The sequence below is a fragment of the Capsicum annuum genome, chromosome 1 (genome assembly GCF_002878395.1).
Source record: "Capsicum annuum cultivar UCD-10X-F1 chromosome 1, UCD10Xv1.1, whole genome shotgun sequence".
Taxonomy (NCBI): domain Eukaryota; kingdom Viridiplantae; phylum Streptophyta; class Magnoliopsida; order Solanales; family Solanaceae; genus Capsicum; species Capsicum annuum.
In genome coordinates this window covers 35979291-35999150 of record NC_061111.1, presented here as the reverse complement: position 1 = coordinate 35999150, position 19860 = coordinate 35979291, and the positions used below count along the sequence as shown (strand labels likewise).

At 35.6% G+C, this 19860-nt stretch overlaps 1 protein-coding gene across 2 annotated transcripts; it reads left to right on the top strand.

Moving 5' to 3' along the window:
• Window positions 1-11100: 11100 nt before the first annotated feature.
• Window positions 11101-16905, top strand: LOC107871888 (U-box domain-containing protein 52). 2 transcript variants are annotated; one of them, XM_047411734.1, is made up of 10 exons: window positions 11101-11651; window positions 12892-12995; window positions 13153-13274; window positions 13682-13887; window positions 13967-14042; window positions 14260-14551; window positions 14720-14821; window positions 14894-15322; window positions 15662-16481; window positions 16576-16905. In XM_047411734.1, exons 1-9 carry the CDS (start codon window positions 11492-11494, stop codon window positions 16433-16435), a joined length of 2265 nt encoding a protein of 754 aa, XP_047267690.1. In that variant the 5' UTR covers window positions 11101-11491; the 3' UTR covers window positions 16436-16481; window positions 16576-16905. The 2 variants fall into 2 exon arrangements, with proteins under 2 accessions (XP_047267690.1, XP_016574233.2); XM_016718747.2 differs by lacking the exon at window positions 16576-16905 and having other exon boundaries at window positions 11138-11651; window positions 15662-16482.
• The last annotated feature ends 2955 nt before the right edge of the window (window positions 16906-19860 follow it).

The window sequence follows — 19860 nt, the reverse complement described above, 5'->3', positions numbered from 1 at the left end:
TATCATAAAAACAACCCACGACTTGAAGGATACAAGAAACAACAAGAACAAACTAATACAAGAAATGTAAAGATAGGTAGTGTGACATAGATTATTATAAGATTTAAGAACTAAGGTGTGTATCAAACACCAAAACCCTTAAAACATGTAATACTAACACCGACAATCTTACGTAGGTATAAGACGGACGTCAATCTCCCCAAGCACCCATGTTTCGAAGCTTGATCACAACACGAGTGAATCCACACTCTAGTTGTCCTAGTTTCGGCCAAAGACCCTTTCACAAGAGAGGAATGTTTCAAAGTGTTACAACTTCAATATTCATCAAAAATCTAATGAATGAAACCCTAAAAAGTTCTATTTATATCTATTAAAAAATAGGATGTGAAATGTTCAAAAAGACCCCTTAATAAAGAGTGAATAACAAAGGTGCCCTTGGAGTATTATATGGACAGTTTTGGTGGGTATTTGGGACCTCCTTTGCAGTTCACTTGTACACTCCAAGTATTGGGTTCAATGCATCTCACATACTTTCCCAACTATTTATCCCCGGAGATCGAAGTCGCCGGGAATTGAAGGGAGAAATTTTGCAGAACTGTTGGTTGGGAAAGAGTTGAGAGAAATTGTCGAAAGAGAAGAGAGAAATGGTTGATTTGGAGAGGAGAGGGGTGTGGGTTGATTTATATTTTTTTAAAAATTAGAAAGTTTTGAAAATATTAATCAAGTCCACAATTAACTTAATCAAGTTTCCTAATTATGTTTGACTCTTTGAGTTGGTCAATGTCATCAATCCTTCATTCAAGACTTAAATGACACCTTTCCTTTAATTTTCTCTGATAACCTCGTTGGTGGGATAAAGTTTATGGTGGTGATTAATTGATGGTACAACTATGATGATACACCATAACAATGGAGGTTTTGTGATGGATATAGAAGAAAAAGAAAAACAAGTTTAAATTTAAAAAAAATTATGAAAATTAAAAATTTATTATTTTTTCATATTATACTGATGTGGCACTGATGTGGCAGGCGCGTGTGAAACATCGCACCTCATGCAAGTGGTATAATACTTTGTAGGGTGTAGAAAACTTCGATTTTATATAGTATATGTGTGTGATAAGTCTCTAGTAGTTTAGGTGTGTCTTCGACTTTTCGAGTATAGTTTAAGGTGAAAATAATGACTTTACCCTTAGCTAATTTATTTTACGTATCTCATACTACATTACAACAACAACATGCCCAGTATATTCGTAGAGGTCTGGGGAGACTAGAATGTATGCAGTCCATATCACTACCCTAGAGGTGAGGTAGAGAGGTTGTTTTCTACAGATCTCCGATTCATACTATACAGTCGGATCTCTTTGTAACGTCACCTCGTTATAACGATATTTTATTATAACTATCTGATTTTTTTTTGGAATCGATTTTTCATATTATATTTTAATTCTCTATAACGACATTTTGCCTATAACAACAATGACATTCATCATAATGGTACACTCTTTATAAAGTTACCTCTCTATAACAGTATACTCAAATGTTATGTAATGATATTTCGTAAGAAATATATTATGTAAAAAATAAAATATTAAAAATTTTTTGGTAATCACCATTAATGTCATGCATGAACATCTAATTTAAAAGAAAAATATATATATTTAAATAGAGCACATCTATTATTTCATAACTTCACAAGGAAAAAACTACTAATACTTTCCTTTTTTTGTTCATGCTCTTTCTAATTTTGCATACTTTTATTTATAACAGCTAAATAAGAACTGAACGCGAGATGTCATTATACATATATAACAACACTTCTGCTCAGTATCAATGAAATTTTCGGACAAAGATTGTCATCATAAAGAAGTTTGACTATATTATAAAATAAAAAATATTATATTCAGTAGATGGCTATAGACTGTAATTTTTTTTTTTTCAATTTGAGAAAACATCCTCTGGAGTAGGGGTGTCAATGATACGGTTCGAATGGTTATTTTATAATATACCATACTAATTTTTTGATTATTTTATTTTATATAACCAAAATTAGACTTCCTGAAACCATCCCATCTTTTAAGTTTTTCTTCAATATTGGTACAATTCGGTTAATTTTTGATATTCCTTTTAAAAAATATAAACGTTATAACATCCTACCACGTATACTTGTATGTGACTTTAGCAAAAACTCTTTAGGTATTTTTATTAGTTAAAAGGTGCTAAATCAAGAAAATATAAACAAAATCAAGGATAGATATTCATCCCATTATTATGATAATGTAAAATAATATTAAGCAAAGACATGTGATATTATCAGTCCCTATGTTATTGTATTACTTCTCCTTTAGTACTCATGATATTCATTTAAGAACATTTAACCTTCAATTAAGCAATACATGTGATTTAGTTTTTCAACTAATGGGCAACACATAAAATAATAGTCTGTTAAATTGCAGAGGGGCAAATCAGGTATTTCATATTAATTTTATTGTAGGTCATTTGGTGTGAGGTATAAGTAATTCAAAGAATAAGTAATTTTGGGATAAAATATAAAGATCAATTTATCCCATGTTTGGTTGGAGAGATTAATCAATGGTGGGATAACTTATCCCACCATTTACACCATAGTAATGGGATAACTTATCTCATATACATGGTGAGATAAGTTATCCCGGGTAATACTGGAATAACTAATCTCGGTATTAGTTATCCCGGGATAACAATTTTACAACCAAATGACAAAGGTAAAAAAGAGCCCCATTTTTACATCTTATTTCTCCAATTTCTTCGATTCCCATCGTCTTCCTAAATCAATATATCCTCTTGGGATTGTTTTTTGGTTTATTGTAATTTTTTAATTTATTCATCCGTTTCAGAGCAAATCAATATATAAAGAAAGAAATAGTCTATTCACGCACGTCAGTTTTCTTCTTCAATATTGATGTTCTTCTATAGAGAAGGTCTCTCCCAATTTCTTCCCCCTTCATTTTTACTAACAACAAGTTTTTCCTTCGCATATAAAATACCTATTTTGTCCCTCTGCATTTAACATATTGTTATTTTATTTGATGTTCGTTATTTGAAGGACTAAAATCACACGCACTGCTTAATTTAAGGTCAAATACGCTTAGCCTAATATAACAAGGACTAAAATAGGAATAATACAATAATATCAGGACTAAAAATATTATTTTTCCTAATGTAGATAACACAAGCAGATCAAAATCAATCAAGATGAAACTTAAGAACTTGATCTACATAAATTAGTTATCTAATAAGAGAAATTTAAATCATAAGAGATGAAAAATATCTTATAACTTGTAATTTGTTATCCAAGATCGTTGGAATACTTTGTCTCTAACTAATTACTATTCGAAAGTCCAGGTGCTAGAACTTTAATTTCGATCATAGTAGTATAGTAAATTTCAGTATTAGAATTTAGAGTGTTAACTATGCCTACTCTCAATCACCCCGAGTCAAGAGAAAATTTAATATTTTATTATTTATAAACTTAATATATAAAATATATTTACACATGCATTATTCGGTAAAGTTCGATATGTTTTTTATTATATTTTATAAAATAAAAATTGACCTAATTATTCGATACGGTTATCAACTTATATAAAAACTGTCGATTTTATTAAAAGAAACCTAAAATCGATTTGATACAGTTCGATCGGTTACATTGGTTTTTAAAAATCATTGACATCCATACTCTTGAGCTCCACCTGGCTACAACAAAGGTTCAACATCCCTTCTCCTTCTACTAGTCTAAGCCGCACTGCAATTGAGAGTGGAGTCATTTCCGTTTGATGAAAAAGGTAGGAAGTAGCTGTAGTTTTTTGGGTACACACAGTCTGCATTTTCGCAACACTACTTCAACACTAGTTCAGGTTTAAAATAAGAATACTATGAAGTACAATAACACCCTCAACACAAGATCAAAATAATCTTTCAAAGAAGTGTGTTTTATTTTTCAGAAATTAAGATAAAACAGAAATGGCCAAGTCCTCCGAATTCACGGAGTGTCCTTAAGGAAATAATTCCCCTCAAGTACCCGAGGTTGTGGAATTTTCCTTCCAGGATAAATGGACAAACAAACCAACTGTAGAGGTACCTCAAACAATTGGAATCTCTTAGATCTCACTCAACGATTTGATTGATCACACGGAATGTTTTGAAGACAAGAAGAGTTTGAATATTCAGAAAATTTTTCATACATAAACCTGTGGATAAATGCAGGTTTATATAGCCATCAATTACCCCTTTCCAAAGGTGGCAACGGTTCTTCTGAAAAGTTGTATCCTTTGGAAAAGTCATGTCTGTTCATTCGAAACATTGTATCTTTTTCTGAACAGACACAACTATCTGAATAATCACTCATTTTCCAAAACAATATGTCTTTTCCTCATAGGTTATGTCCCTCCATTTTCCATTCACACCTTTTTCATACATATTGAACCCAACAATCCCCTACATGAATGGGGAATGACTATTTTTTAATAAAATTTTACGGACAAGTATGTGATCATCAAGGAAAGACTGATTACATCTTCATAATTGGGTTTCCCTTTAAACTTTTCATAGTGAACATGCATCGGATGCACTCGGTCAATCGGTAGATTTGATAAATCTTCGAGTTTAAATGTACACCTAGACAACACATGTTACACAACCAACCTTTTACCATTTATGGTTCTTTTCAGCAATGAACACGTCCCGGATTCATGAGAGCTTAGAGAATAGGACTTAACTAACATTCTCCTTGAAGCGGCTTCCACTTCGCCCTCACATAGGTGATTTCTAAACTTTCAATCCCATAGATTAAACAATTTGGTCAAATCTGCTAAATTTAGATAATCATTAAAAGACTTCTCACCATAAGTCTTATCTTTGTTTACTAAACATTGTGTACAACATGAGAATGGATTGGTATTTTGACAATGTAGAACCTGTCAGACACAACTTTGTTTGATCTCCTTGAACCTAGCTCTTGGGATCTCCAGTCTGCTAAGTAGAGTTACCGCCATGCTGACTTGTCCTAGGCCTTAAACTCATTCCCTTAGATGTTCTTTCAACTCCTTCTCTAGATAGGTCTTTTATAAATGGATCCGACACATTATCCTTTGACTTTACATAGTCAACAGTGATAATTCCACTAGAGAGAAGTTCCCTAACAGTATTATGTCTCTGTCGCATGTGATGAGATTTACCGTTGTACATCATGCTCCCATCCCTACCTATTACCTCTTGGCTATCACAGTGTATATATACTGGTGCCACTGGTTTGGGCCAATAAAGAATATCTTCCAAGAAATTTTGGAGCCATTCTGCTTCTTCACCGGCTTTATACAATGCGATAAATTCAGATTCCATTATAGAGCGAGCAATACAAGTCTGTTTGATTGATTCCCAAGAGACTGCTTCTCCACCGATAGTAAATACATATCCACTTGTGGATTTTACTTCGTTCTACCCATTGATCCAATTTGCATCACTATATCCTTCAAGTACCGCGGGATATTTGTTATAATGCAAAGCATAGTCTTGAGTGTATTTAAAATACCCCAAAACTCTTTTCATTGCTATCCAATGAGTTCTGTTGGGATTACTCGTGTATCGACTCAATTTACTGATAGCGCATGCTATGTCTGGTTGTGTACAATTCATTATATACATTAAACATCCCAATACTATTGCGTACTCCAATTGTGAGTCACTTTCACCTTCATTCTTTTGAAGTGCAAAGCTCACATCCAAATGAGTCTTGGCAATACCGAATTCCATAAACTTGAATTTGTCAAGTACATTTTCACTGTAATGAGACTGTGAAAATGCCAACCCTTGTGGAGTTCTATGGATTCTTATACCTAAGATCACATCCGCAACTCCAAGGTCTTTCATATCAAACTTGCTCTCGAGCATTCATTTCATTACATTTATGTCAGAAATGTCTCTACTGATGATCAACATATCATCCACATATAAACAAACAATGACTTGGTGATTTGAAATATCTTTAATGTAACACATTTATCACATTCATTTATCTTGAACCCATTTGCCAACATGATTTGGTCAAACTTTGCATGCCATTGTTTAGGTGCTTGCTTTAGTCCATACAATGACTTAATAAGTTTACACACCTTATTCTCCTTTCCTGGAACCACAAAACCCTCAGGCTGTTACATGTAAATTTCTCCATTTAGGAATGCAGTTTTCTCATCCATTTGATGTATTTCAAGATCATATACCGCCGACAGCGCAATTAACATTTGAATCGATGTTATCCTAGTTACTGGCGAGTATGTATCAAAGTAATCAAGGTTTTCTTTCTGTTTGAAACCTTTTACTACAAGTCTTGCCTTGTATTTGTCAATAGTACCATCCGCCTTTATTTTTCTTTTAAAGATCCATTTAGAACCTAAAGGTTTATTTTTTGGAGGAAGATCAACCAATTCCCATGTATGGTTGATTAAGATTGAATCAATCGCACTATTGACTGCCTCTTTCCAAAAGGATGAGTCTGATGATGACATCACTTCTTTAAATATTTGAGGCTCATTTTCTAAGAGAAATATCACAAAATCTGATCCAAACGAAATTGACATTCTTTGACGTGTACTACGTCTTGGATTCTCTTCATTATGTACATTCTCACTTGGTCCATCTCGAGGTCATTTAGATCCTCCACTAGACTGTTCATGTCTAAATTTATACGGGTAAATATTTTCAATGAATTCAGCATTATCTGACTCAATTACCGTATTTTCATTTATATCCGGATGTTCAAATTTATGAACCAAAAACCAACATGCTTTACTGCTTTTAGCATATCTTATGAACACGCAGTCCACCATCTTAGGTCCTATCTTAACCTTTTTAGGCATAAGAACTTGGACCTTTGCTAGACACCCTCACACTTTGAAATATTTCAAGTTGGATTTCCTTCCTTTCCATTTTTCATAAGGAATTGATTGTGTCTTACTATGCGGAACTCTATTGAGTATACGATTGGCTGTAAGGATAGCTTTCTCCCACAAGTTTTTCGATTTATCGGAACTTATAAGTAAGGCATTCGTCATTTCCTTTAAAGTTTGGTTTTTTCTTTTCGCAATTCCATTAGATTGAGGTGAATACGGGGTTGTAGTTTGATGTACGATTCCATTCTCTACATATATTTCGGCGAAGGGAGATTCATATTCTCTGCCCCTATCACTTCTTATCATTTTTATCTTTTTCTCTAACTGATTTTCTACTTCAGTTTTGTATTGCCTAAACGCATCTATTGCTTCATCCTTACTATTTAGCAAGTAGACATAACAATATCTAGTGCAATTGTCATTAAACGTTATGAAATACTTTTTCCCAGCACGTGATGGTGTTGACTTTATATCATAAATGTCAGCATGTATTAAGTCTAAGGGATTGAAATTCCTTTCAATGGACTTATAAGGATGCTTTGCATACTTTGATTCCACACACGTTTGACACTATGATTTATTGCACTCAAAGTTTGGCAAAGCTTCTAAGTTAATCAGTTTTCGTAACATTTTGTAATTAACATGGCCTAAACGTTCATACCACAAATTATAAGACTCAAGCAAGTAAGAAGAATTTGAACTTTTATTGATTTCAACATTCATTACATTCATCTTATAAAGGCCCTCAGTGAGATAACCTTTTCCTACATACACTTCTCCTTTGCTAATTACAATTATTTCAGAAATGGTTACACATTTGAATCTGTTCTTGTCTAGCAGTGAAACAAAAATCAAGTTCCTACATAATTTCGGAACGTAAAAGATATTGTTAAGTGTCAAGACCTTTCTTGAAGTCATTTTCAAGCCCACTTTTTTTGTTCCTTCTACCTTAGCCGTAGCAGAGTTAGCCATGTAGATCATTTCTTCTACTTGAGCCGGAGCGAATGATAAAAACAACTCTTTATTGGCATAAACATGGCGGGTGGCGCCAGAATTCATTCACCACTCACGAGGATTCCCCACCAAGTTGCATTCTGAAAACATAGCACACAGATCATTACATTCTTTGTTGGACTCAATTATATTTTCTTGGTCCTTTTTCTTACCTTTCTTAGGGGCTCAAAAATCCGTAGACTTGTGGCCAATCTTTCCACAGTTGAAGCACTTTTCCTTGAACTTCTTCTTGGTTTGATTGCTTCCTTGTTCAACTTTATTCATTTTCTTAGAATTGTTTTGGTCATCTTCTATAATATGTGCTCCATTAATTGTAGAATTCCCTTTTGACCTTCTCTCGACAGCTTTATTTTCCTCTTTAATATGCAGTCGGGCAATAAGATCTTCGATAGTTATCTCCTTGCGTTTGTGCTTCAAGTAGTTTTTGAAGTCTTTCTACATAGGTGGTAGCTTCTCAATTATCGCTGCTACTTGAAATGTATCATTCACAATCAAGCCTACATAACAGTTTATGTGAGTACTTAGAATATTTTCAATTTGTTCAACTAAGGTATTTTTCAAAGATATACCTTCCGCTAGGAGATCGTGGATGATTACTTGCAATTCCTGCACTTGAGAGACCACCGATTTTCTATCTATCATTTTAAAGTCCAGGAACCTTGCAACAAAGAACTTCTTAATTCCCGCATCCTCTGTCTTATATTTCCATTCTAGTACCCCCCACAATTCCTTCGATGTCTTAGTTCCACTGTAAATATTATAGAGGTCATCTTGGAGACCACTCCATATATAATTCTTGCAAAGGAAGTCCGAGTGTTTCCAAGCCTCTACAATTATGAAATGCTCTTTGTCCGAGGTTTCCTCGGGCACCTTAAGAGCATCCTCACTAGTGAACCTTTGAAGGCATAGTGTTGTGAGGTAGAAGAAGATCTTCTACTGCCATCGCTTAAAGTCAATGCCCGTAAATTTTTCGGGCTTCTCCACAGGTGCCATTGGTTGCGGAGCATTTGCTCGACTTGTTGAGGTAATACTAGTTGCCCCCACAGTCGTAGCCGCATCTTGCATTTGACTTTCATTAGTCATTTTTCTGTCACCATAAGACAATAAAATTTAGTATTTTCAGAATACTACTTATAAAGTTAAGCAACTTTAAACTCTTCTTCTTGTTTCTAGTTAACGATGAAATTTTTATGATTTCCAATCGTCAACCGAGTGATCTTTAACTTGTGATAAAGATTTATGTCTTTGAATCACCAGTTAAGTTCAAATGGAGTAGAAAGCTTAAAGCTTTAATCTCCAAAAACAAGTAATACGGATTCTAAAAAAAAAACTTTAGTGAAAAGAAAATTTCACCAAACAAGCAAAAAAGAATAATTTTTTTCTTTCTTTTTTCAAAATTATTTCCTTAAGATTGTAGTTTTCGGGTACACACAATCTGTATTTTTGCAACACTACTTCAACACTAGTTCAAGTTTAAAACAAGAACACTATGAAGTACAACAACACCCTCAACACAAGATCAAAATAATCTTTCAAAGAAGTGAGTTTTATTTTTCAAAAACTAAGATGAAACAGAAATGGCCAAGTCCTCCGAATTCACGGAGTGTCCTTAAGGAAATAATTACCCTCAAGTACCCGAGGTTGTGGAATTTTTCTCCCATGATAAAATGGCCAAACAAACCAACTGTAGCGGTACCTCAAACAATTGGAATCTATTCGAACTCACTCAACGATTTGATTGATCACACAAAATGTTTTGAAGACAAGAAGAGTTTGTATATTGAGAAAATTTTTCATACCTAAATCTGTGGATAAATGCAGGTTTATATAGCCATCAAGTGCCCCTTCCCAAAGGTGGAGACGGTTCATCTGAAAAGGTGTATTCTTTGGAAAAGTCATGTCTGTTCATTCGAAACATTGTGTCTTTTTCTGAACAGACACAACTATCTGAATAATCACTCCTTTTCCAAAACAATATGTCTTTTCCTCAAAGGTTATGTCCCTCCATTTTTCATTCACACCTTTTTCATACATATTGAACCCAACAGTAGCTCAGTGTCAACTTTGCTTTTTGGAGGAGGATGAAAAGATTCGCGCTTTGCTGCCTACCTTGAATTTATAATCAATTACTAAATAGATTAGCTGGCCCATTTGTACATAACAAATCAAAATCAAGACAAATATCTTTGATAGGAGTGAATATAAAAATTTTCCGACGAACGAGTACAATACATGAATTGTTTATAGATGCAGGATTGGACGACTTTACATAGAACAGTTTCCACTTCTACTCTTCATACACAGAGAATGAAGAGGCTAGAAAACTTAGAATGCATCATTATCAAATTGAGTGCAATCTTTTTCTGCCTATGAGAATCCCACATGAGCATCTTCTACTTCTAATAGGTCATGAACTAGATCAAAATCATTCTTAACAAATTCATAAGAAGTGATCCATCTTTCTCTTCTCTGAAGACTACAACAAACAAGTGGAGAAGCAAGATGCTTGAGAAAGTGGACAATTCTTCAGTGAAGACTTAATGAGATGCTTAATTCAAACACATCCAAAATCCGGAGTCATACTGAACTTTAATTTCAACTTTTGCCATCTCATTCAGTCCTACAGTGGAAACTCGAGTTGCGCTCACTGGATGCATACTCACGTGATCAATTGATGGATGGAAAAATTGCGTGAATGATGAAGATCGGCCCAACCTAAAGTCAAGGTTTTTCCGTCACTTGATGGTGAATCTTCATTGACTGGCACTATGAACCAAATATAATTTCCATTTCTATATTTTTCTCCAAACTCAAATATAAATTTGTATATTATGTAGACCTTTTATCTGATTTTCACTAGAAAACTGTAGTTTAATTTATTAGTGTTTCCAAACACTTTTAAATATTTATTTAAAAACAAAAAAAGGGTTACTCTCGTTGTTTCAATTTATATGACTCATTTTTTATAGTTATTGCTAAAAATATGACATATTTCTTTATTTAGTAGTAACTCCAAAATACAAAAAAAAAAAAAAAAAAAAAAAAAAAAAAGGAGAAGAAGAAGAAGAAGAAGGAAAAGAGTATTAATCTACCAAGCAAAATAAATTATGTAATCGAATAGATTTTAGTTAAATAAAAAACCTTTCTCATAAGCAAACGTGAAGACACTGACATATACTATAGTAGTACCCCTCGTTCTCAAGTGGTGGTCACAAGCAAAGGTGTAGCAACAAAATACCCCGCCAAACGTGGACCTCCCTTCAAATTTTAACTACACTCAAAATCATCTTCATTCTTTTTAACAATTTTAACAAACTCATCAAACACGATTAAACTTCTTTTTCTTTTCAATATTTGCTCATAATTTTCTACAATCACCACAAGTAGAATAAGCTAGGAGTAGAACAAGAACAATTTTTATCCTCGAATTCGACAAAAACAAAGAGTATTAGAATTGAACCTTTTGTGATATGTTGATTGAAAGAATATGGAAAAGAGAAGAAGTGGGGGCTGAAAAATTTTGAGAAATATAGTTTTGGGCACCAGCAATAGCAATGAATCATCATGGACCCCCATTGACTAAATTGATAGCAGTGGCAATAGACAAAGATAGAGGAAGCCAAATTGCTCTAAAATGGGCTGTTGATAATCTTCTGGCTAGGGGACAGACTGTTATTTTGATCCATGTCAAAGTTAAAGGATCTGCAACCAACAGTAAGTCTCTTTTTGATGATATGGATCAACCAAATTTTTTTTGGACATTTGTATGAATATATATAGAGTTGGAATGTGGATTCTTGAATAATATTGACCAAATTTGTGGATATGAACTGGAATATGGATTCTTTTTTTCCTTACCCATCCCTATGAGGCAGGCCACCCTTTTCTCCCCTAGAATTAACAACCTTATGGTTGGAAGTGAGGGGTGCTTACCATCCGGGCAACTCCCTCTTGTCGGAATGTGGATTCTTGGGATCATGATGTCGTGAATAAATTACATTCTTGCGAAGAGAAGATTGTTCTTGATCAACATATTCTTTTATCTATGGCAAGACAAACTTGTGCAAAATCTTATTGGAAAATGAGGTTTGGTTGGCTTGGTTGGTTGTTAGAGCATTGTTGAGGGGCTTACACTATTATATTGAAGCAAGCATGAGTGAAAAACTGAGGGAGAACAACTGAAAATTGCTTGCTGTATAGTGTTATTTGGAAAAAAAAAATTTGCCTTCTAACTTTTATCAGCTAGAATCCTCTCAATGTTGCACTTCTTTATACTTGAGCGGTTTATGGCACATCTATGTTTTTAGAGTAGTTTCTTTTATGCTTACCAAGTGAGGTAGAGATGTAGGAGTATATGTGGTGAAAGAAACTGCATTTAGAAGTATGATACATTGTTATAAGGTATGTGTACACCCCCCCCCCCCCCCCCCCCCCCTCTTCCCAGACCCCACTTGTCAGATTTCACTAGGTATGTTGTTGTTGATACATTGTTACAAGGCATGTTTCAATTGAACACCATACTTGTTGTATGTTGGTAGATCTTAGACACTTTTAAAGATGGCTGATGCCGTTGGATCCTTAAAAGGAAGAACCATCATGTAGTTTAGCCATATTATTTGTTGTATTTCCGCAGAATCTTAACTGTCACATAATTATATTCTTCAAATGAGCTATCTATTTGTCCGTGTTCCAGCAAGATTGACATCTCGCTGGAAATTCTTTTCAAAAAGCGTTGAATTTGGGATTTTACCTCGTAAAGTCACAACTCTCTCATGCAAGCATTTGAGTTTTCAGTTAATTTAATTTATGCTTGTGTTCATTTCTATCCAACCTCTCCCATTAAGAAGGATTAGTTTGCAACTTCTTTTTTGTGTCTTGACAACTTGTCAGATTTCAAATAAAAAATTTGGAGAAAGGAAAAGTGAGGAGTAACTGATGTACTTTTACATATCAGGATTAAACCAGGATGCTAGCAATGATGGATCAGGAATGACTGAATTGGAACCGCAGTTGAAGGAACTCTTTCTTCCTTTCCGAGTATTTTGTACACGTAAAGATGTTAGTGTTCAGTATTCAATCTCGAAACTTCAAAAGAATTCCTCATGAACTCGCAAAACACAGTTATAGAATCAGTCTTTGGCATTGTAAATTGTTTATTTTCATTGTGATTTCCTTAACGTGTCTAATATTGATTCTTTGCATCAATAAAAAACAGATTCAATGTTATGATGTTGTGCTAGAGGATGCCGATGTGGTCAAAGCAATTATCGAATATATCAATCGAACAGCAATAGAGGTACTAATTCTCGGTGCAGCAGCAAAAGGTGGCCTTCTCAGGTATGACTCTTTCTATGCCTTGAAATTTTTCCTTGTCTGGGATGGAGGGAGTAGTAGATATGATGTATTTGTTGAATGTAGGCAATTACCTAGATGAGTAACTTGTTATTATTGGATAGTCATAGTTTTGGTTAATTTGAAGCTATATTTGTTACCTGACCATTGTGATGTAAAAAAGTAATGCATAAAAATATGCAAATTTGTTCCAAAGCTATATGGGAAGTTTGTGAAGAAGAAATGTGAAGATCTGCATGTGCATTTATATATTTGTGTTTAGTCATGTCTGTTGAGCTGTTGAGGAGAACTATTAATTGCACTATATGGATAGTGTTCTAGCTTTGCGCTTATACTTGAAAAGAAACAATTTTTTTTGAAGTTCTAATTTCAGTAGCCTTTCTGCCTTGAAGATTTAAACTCAAAGATATTCCTGGAAACGTTGTAAAAGGGGTTCCCGATTTCTGCACTGTGTATGTTATCTCCAAATCTGGAAAGATTTCATCAACACGATCTGCTGCTCGCCTTGCACCATTTATCCACCCACTACGTCACCAGTTCATGCAACATGCCAACGACAGATCTAATTCAATTGAGGATTCAAACCCTCCTCCCAGAGGTATGCAAAACACTAGAAGCAAATTCTTCAATTCATTTCATTTTGTTGTGCAAAGTTAATCTTATTATGTTTCGAATAGGTTCTTTTTCTGGGGTTCCAAAGCCTGTATCTGATATGACCATGTCCAACCTTCATAGTGATACATTCAACATGAAGTAAGTCAAATTATCTTAAATTCCTATCCAAAATGTATTCATGTCTTAATATCAATAATCAACTGATTAGTAAGGACAACAAGCAATAACCGCTTATGTAAACTCTTACTGATTAGATCAAACAATTTGGAACTCTGAAATATCATACTAATTGACCATGAAATGTTGCATATTTTCACACTCCGAGGCCTAAGTTTTGTATCACTGTTGTAAACAGGTCCCCTTTCACTCATAGGAAAGGCCCAAATGGCAAACCGTATGAGATCTCTCAGCCAGATACTGACATATCATTTGTCAGTTCTGGTAGACCAAGTATTGACAGTATGTTTCCTTCATTTGCTGACTCTTATGATAGCGGAGCAACCCCTCCTCGTCTGTCAGCTTTCTCTGATTTTGAAGGGCAAAATTTTGAATCTATGCCCATGGGACGCAGATCCTTGGACATCTTGCCATCAGAGTTGACATTTCTTTCAATGGAGGGTGATAGAACATCAATTTCCTCGACACAGGTAGGCAATCGAAGATATTAATTTTTTGGGTGTATTTTGGGTGCCTAAGGCAAAATCTTTACTGAGCCGTCTCTGATCTGGACAAGCTATTATGGCGGACTTGAAAGGTCTTCACATGTTCCACTAAAGCTTCCAAGTGTTCTTATTGAGGTCTTTACTTTCATTTAGGATGATGTAGCAGCAGAAATGAGAAGGCTGAAGTTGGAGCTCAAGCAAACAATGGAAATGTATAGTACAGCTTGCAAGGAAGCACTCACAGCACAACAAAAGGTAGGAAATTTCCAGCATGTTATGCACCTTGGTGATTGCATGCACAATGAGCTAACATGTTGTCAATTGTAGGCGATGGAACTCCAGCGCTGGAAAGCGGAAGAACAGAGAAGAATAGAGGAGGCAAGAATTGCAGAGGAAGCTGCATTAGCACTTGCGGAGAAGGAAAAGGCAAAATCTAGAGCAGCCCTCGAGCATGCAGAGGCAGCTCAACGACTTGCAGAACTAGAATCTCAGAAGAGAATTAATGCAGAAATGAAAGCTTTGAAAGAAGCAGAAGAGAGGAATAAGGTACTAAATAAATATTCAAATTCAGATTTCAGGTATAGAAGGTATTCAATAGAGGAGATTGAAACTGCAACGGAATACTTTGCTCAATCTAATAAAATTGGAGAAGGAGGTTATGGACCAGTGTACAAGTGTTACATGGACCACACACATGTCGCAGTTAAGGTCCTTCGCCCTGATGCAACTCATGGAAGGCAACAGTTTCAGCAAGAGGTATAAAGCCAATAATACTTAGGAATTCTCGGAGACGTTCTTAATAAGATTAATAGTGTTTCCTGATACCAACACGTGAATGATTTAAAACAAGAAATGGATTCAATGGTATGCTGATGACACCGGATCAGGACAGTAATATAATTAGCATCCATTAGTCAATAATTGCACATATAGTCTGCAAACGAGAAAAAGATGCATTGTAAAAGTAGAACTAAGAATCAGTATATTTCCATGTAATTTAAAAGGACATGAGAGTTCTGCCTTCCCATTCATAAATGAACTTTATATGTAGCATTGTATCCCTTTAATCTCACTCACCCCAATCTTTCATTGCAGGTGGAAGTATTGAGCTGCATACGACATCCTAATATGGTGCTTCTGCTAGGAGCGTGTCCCGAGTATGGGTGCTTAATATATGAGTTTATGTCCAATGGAAGCTTAGAAGACCGTCTATTCCAGATAGGAAATACCCCACCACTCTCTTGGCAGCATAGATTTAGAATTGCTGCTGAAATAGGTGCTGGTCTGCTTTTCTTACACCAGAGCAAACCAGAACCAATAGTGCACCGTGATCTGAAACCAGCAAATATTCTACTAGATCGCAACTTAGTGAGTAAGATTAGTGATGTTGGTTTGGCTCGGCTTGTCCCTCCATCAGTGGCAGATACTGTAACTCAGTATCGAATGACATCAACTGCTGGAACTTTCTGCTATATAGACCCCGAATATCAGCAAACAGGCATGCTTGGTATAAAATCTGATGTGTACTCTTTAGGTATCATATTCTTGCAGATACTAACAGCCAAGCCCCCTATGGGTTTGACTCACCATGTTGAGAGGGCAATCGAAAAGGGGACATTCAATGACATGCTTGATCCAGCTGTTCCTGATTGGCCCCGTGATGAGGCTTTGAGCCTTGCTAAGTTGTCGCTGAGATGTTCTGAGCTAAGAAGGAAAGATAGACCGGATCTCAGTAAGGTTGTTATGCCAGAATTAGAGAGATTGAGAACACTTGGTGAAGAAACTCCATGCCAAACAGGCTTCTATAGTTCAGGCCACTCAACAATTCAAAGCCAAGCTTCCGTCTCCCAAGCAAGTCAACATGAATAGATTAACAACATTAGATCTTACACGAACATTTAACTTGTTAGGAGTGGTATGACTTTTTGGTATATGTATACTAGATTCACATATTGTGCTCTATTGGGTATAATCTGTTGTTGACGCAACTTTAAACATAATTTATGCAGGAAAAAACATAAAGCTATCCAAACAAGATGTAATATGGCTCCAAGAGCTCGACGAGCACATCGATCATGAAGCACACTCTTAGGTGTATGATAAGCAGAGCACATATAGTTCTGAAGTTCTCAGGGGGGAGAGCCAAAGGAGAAGAATGCTAAGGAAAAAGAAAAAGTTAAAACTGATTGTTTTTATAGTATGACAAGGGATTGTACATTTCCATCCCTATAATAGAGAAAATAGTAGCATTTTTGGTCCTTACTTTATTCGATTTTGATTCGGGTATTGTTCAACTGTAAACATTTGGTTGTTAATAATCCAACTGTTCAGTTTTGGTCCCTTTCTAGTCTAAAATCTTGGAGTAATAATGGTGGATATTAAAAAGTTAGAATCTCTTGATTTTCTAAAGTGACAAATATTTTGGACTATTATAAATCGGTAGAAATAAAACAAACCACAAGCAAAATAATAAACAAAAACACACAGATTTACGTGGAAATTCTTGTGGGAAAAATCATGGGCAGAGTCAGAGGATGTTTCGCTATAATGAAAGGAGAGGAGTACAATGTGGAAAATGAGTATTTTCTGAATACACACCCACTAAATGCACTTATATAATACGTGCATACAAATAAGTCCTAGACCCAAAAACATAAAGGTCCATTCGATCCCTACGCTACCACCATAGATCTCATTGAAATAAAAAATATGGGTCGTATCGCGAAACTTTCAGGGACGGCTCAACATAATTCGGGTCACAACTCTAACAATGTCCACCTTGACACGAATTCTAATTCAGAATTCAAATCCATTGCAAGACAAACTCTCCACCTCTTCCACCAAAGCCCCTAAGGGCACATCTCAACAGCTAACACCAACCAAGTCCAAGCAATGCTCAAACTTGGCACTTGGTAGTGTCTTGGTTATCATATCAGCAGGGTTATCGTGGGTGCTAATCTTGCTTACGACAATATCACCACGAGCAATAATTTCACGCACAAAATGATACCGAACATTGATATGCTTTGTCCTCTCGTGAAACATCTGATCTTTTGTAAGGAAGATAGCACTTTGACTGTCGCAAAAGACTGTAGTAATCTTTAAGTCTTTGCTAAGTTCACCAAACAGACCCTTCAACCAAATAGCTTCCTTGAAAGCCTCTATAATAGCAATGTACTCTGCCTCACTAGTTGACAAAGCAACCGTAGTCTGTAAGGTAGCTTTCCAACTAATAGCACAACCACTAATGGTGAAAACATAGCCTGTAAGGGACATCCTTTTATCATGATCTCTTGCAAAATCAGAATCAACATACCCTATTACTCCATCTCTATTTCGCTCAAACTGCAAACAAATATCAACAGATCCATCAAAGTATCTGAAAATCCATTGAACTGCTTTCCAATATTTTTTGCCAGGATTTTCCATGTATCTGCTAACTGAACTGGCGGCATAAGATAAATCTGGTCGGGAACACACCATCACATACATAAGATACCATGACACTAGAGTATGGATTTCGAGACATATAGTCACGCTCATCATCTGTCTTTGGAGATAAAGTGGCCGAGAGTTTGAAGTGAGCTTCCAATGGAGTACTTACAGGTTTGACATTTTGCATATTGAACCTGTGAAGCACTTTCTCAATATACCTTTTCTGACTTAAGTATAACTTACATTTCTTTCTATCCCTCATAATTTCCATGCCAAGAATCTTCTTTGCTGCTCCTAGATCCTTCATCTCAAACTCCTTGCTGAGCTGGGCTTTGACTTTTATTATCTCTCTCATATCCTTTGCTGCAATCAACATTTCATCAACATACAAAAGAAGATACATGAATGAACCATTACTTATCTCCTTGAAGTAGACACAACTATCGTAGTTGCTCCTCTGAAACATATGAGAGGTCATAAAAGAGTCAAACCTCTTATAGCACTGCCTGGGCGACTGCTTTAATCCATAAAGAGACTTTTTCATCAAGCATACATAGTCCTTCTTTCCTGAGACTACAAAGCCCTCTGGTTGCTGCATATAGATGTCCTCCTCAAGTTCTCCATGTAAGAATGCAGTTTTGACATCCAACTGCTCAACCTCAAGATTATACATGGCCACAATACCAAGCAATGCTCGAATCAAACTATGCTTTACAATCGAAGAAAACACATCTGTGAAGTCAATACCTAGAACCTGACTGTAACCTTTAGAAACTAGTCTTGCTTTTTACCTAGTATCTTCAACTCCTTATGTTCCTTCTTTCTTTTTGAATACCCACTTGCAACAGAAAACTTTCTTATCTTTAGGCAATCTCACCAGATCCCATGTGCCATTCTTATAAAGTGATTCCATCTCCCTCTGCATAACAATCATCCATCGGTCGGAATAATCATAACTAACTGCCTCTAAGTAAGAAGAAGGATCTTCACCGAAATCAATACCTTCTTCTACACTTAATGCATAAGCAACCAAATCAACTTCAATATACTTCTGAGGAGGTCTAATATCTCTTCTAGGCCTATATTTAGCAATAGAATATTATGGTTCCACAGGTGGTGAAGAAGAAATAGTATCACTCTGTATCTTTGGGCTAGACTAAGAAGTAGGCACTGGTGTAGAATCTGCTCCAATCTGCAATTCAACATGGGTGCTTGACTTTTGTTGATTCATGTCACTAGGCTCATTTGGGGGCAAAGCACTAGATTCGGAGGGAGCCCGAAGCATGGCAGTTTTATCAAAGACAATATCCCTGCTAATTATAACCTTTCTGCTTGCTGGACACCAAAGCTTATAACCTTTAACACCAGGCTTATAACCCATACATAAGCACTTGACAGATCTAGGTTCTAACTTTTCATTATTAATTTGAGCATATGCAGGACATCAAAATATCCTCAAATCAGAATAACTAGCAGGAGTAACAGACCATACCTCTTGTGGAGTCTTTTTATCAATCGCAGCTGAGGGAGAGCGGTTAATAAGAAGACAAGTTGTGGAAGGATCTTTATCCCAAAAAGACTTGGGTAAACTAGCATTAGAGAGCATACAACAAACCTTCTCCATTATAGTCCTATTCATTCGTTCGGCTACACCATTCTGTTGTGGAGTATGATGAACTGTCAAGTGCCTCACAATTCCTTCTGACTTGCACAAAACCTTAAATTCATTAGAATAAAACTCTAAACCATTATTGGTCCGAAGGCGTTTTACCTGCTTTCTTGTCTGCTTTTCAATCATAGTTTTCCACTCTTTGAAAGTAGGCAATACATCATTCTTTTGTTTTAGAAAGAACACCCAA

What these genes read in the sequence shown, in the direction of transcription:
- LOC107871888 (XM_047411734.1), top strand. Translation starts at nt 11,492, where the DNA reads ATGAATCATCATGGACCCCCATTGACTAAATTGATAGCAGTGGCAATA. An exon ending in AGTGATACATTCAACATGAA is followed by an intron (nt 14,043 to 14,259) that starts GTAAGTCAAATT and finishes TGTTGTAAACAG; the next exon opens with GTCCCCTTTCACTCATAGGA. An exon ending in CACTCACAGCACAACAAAAG is followed by an intron (nt 14,822 to 14,893) that starts GTAGGAAATTTC and finishes TGTCAATTGTAG; the next exon opens with GCGATGGAACTCCAGCGCTG.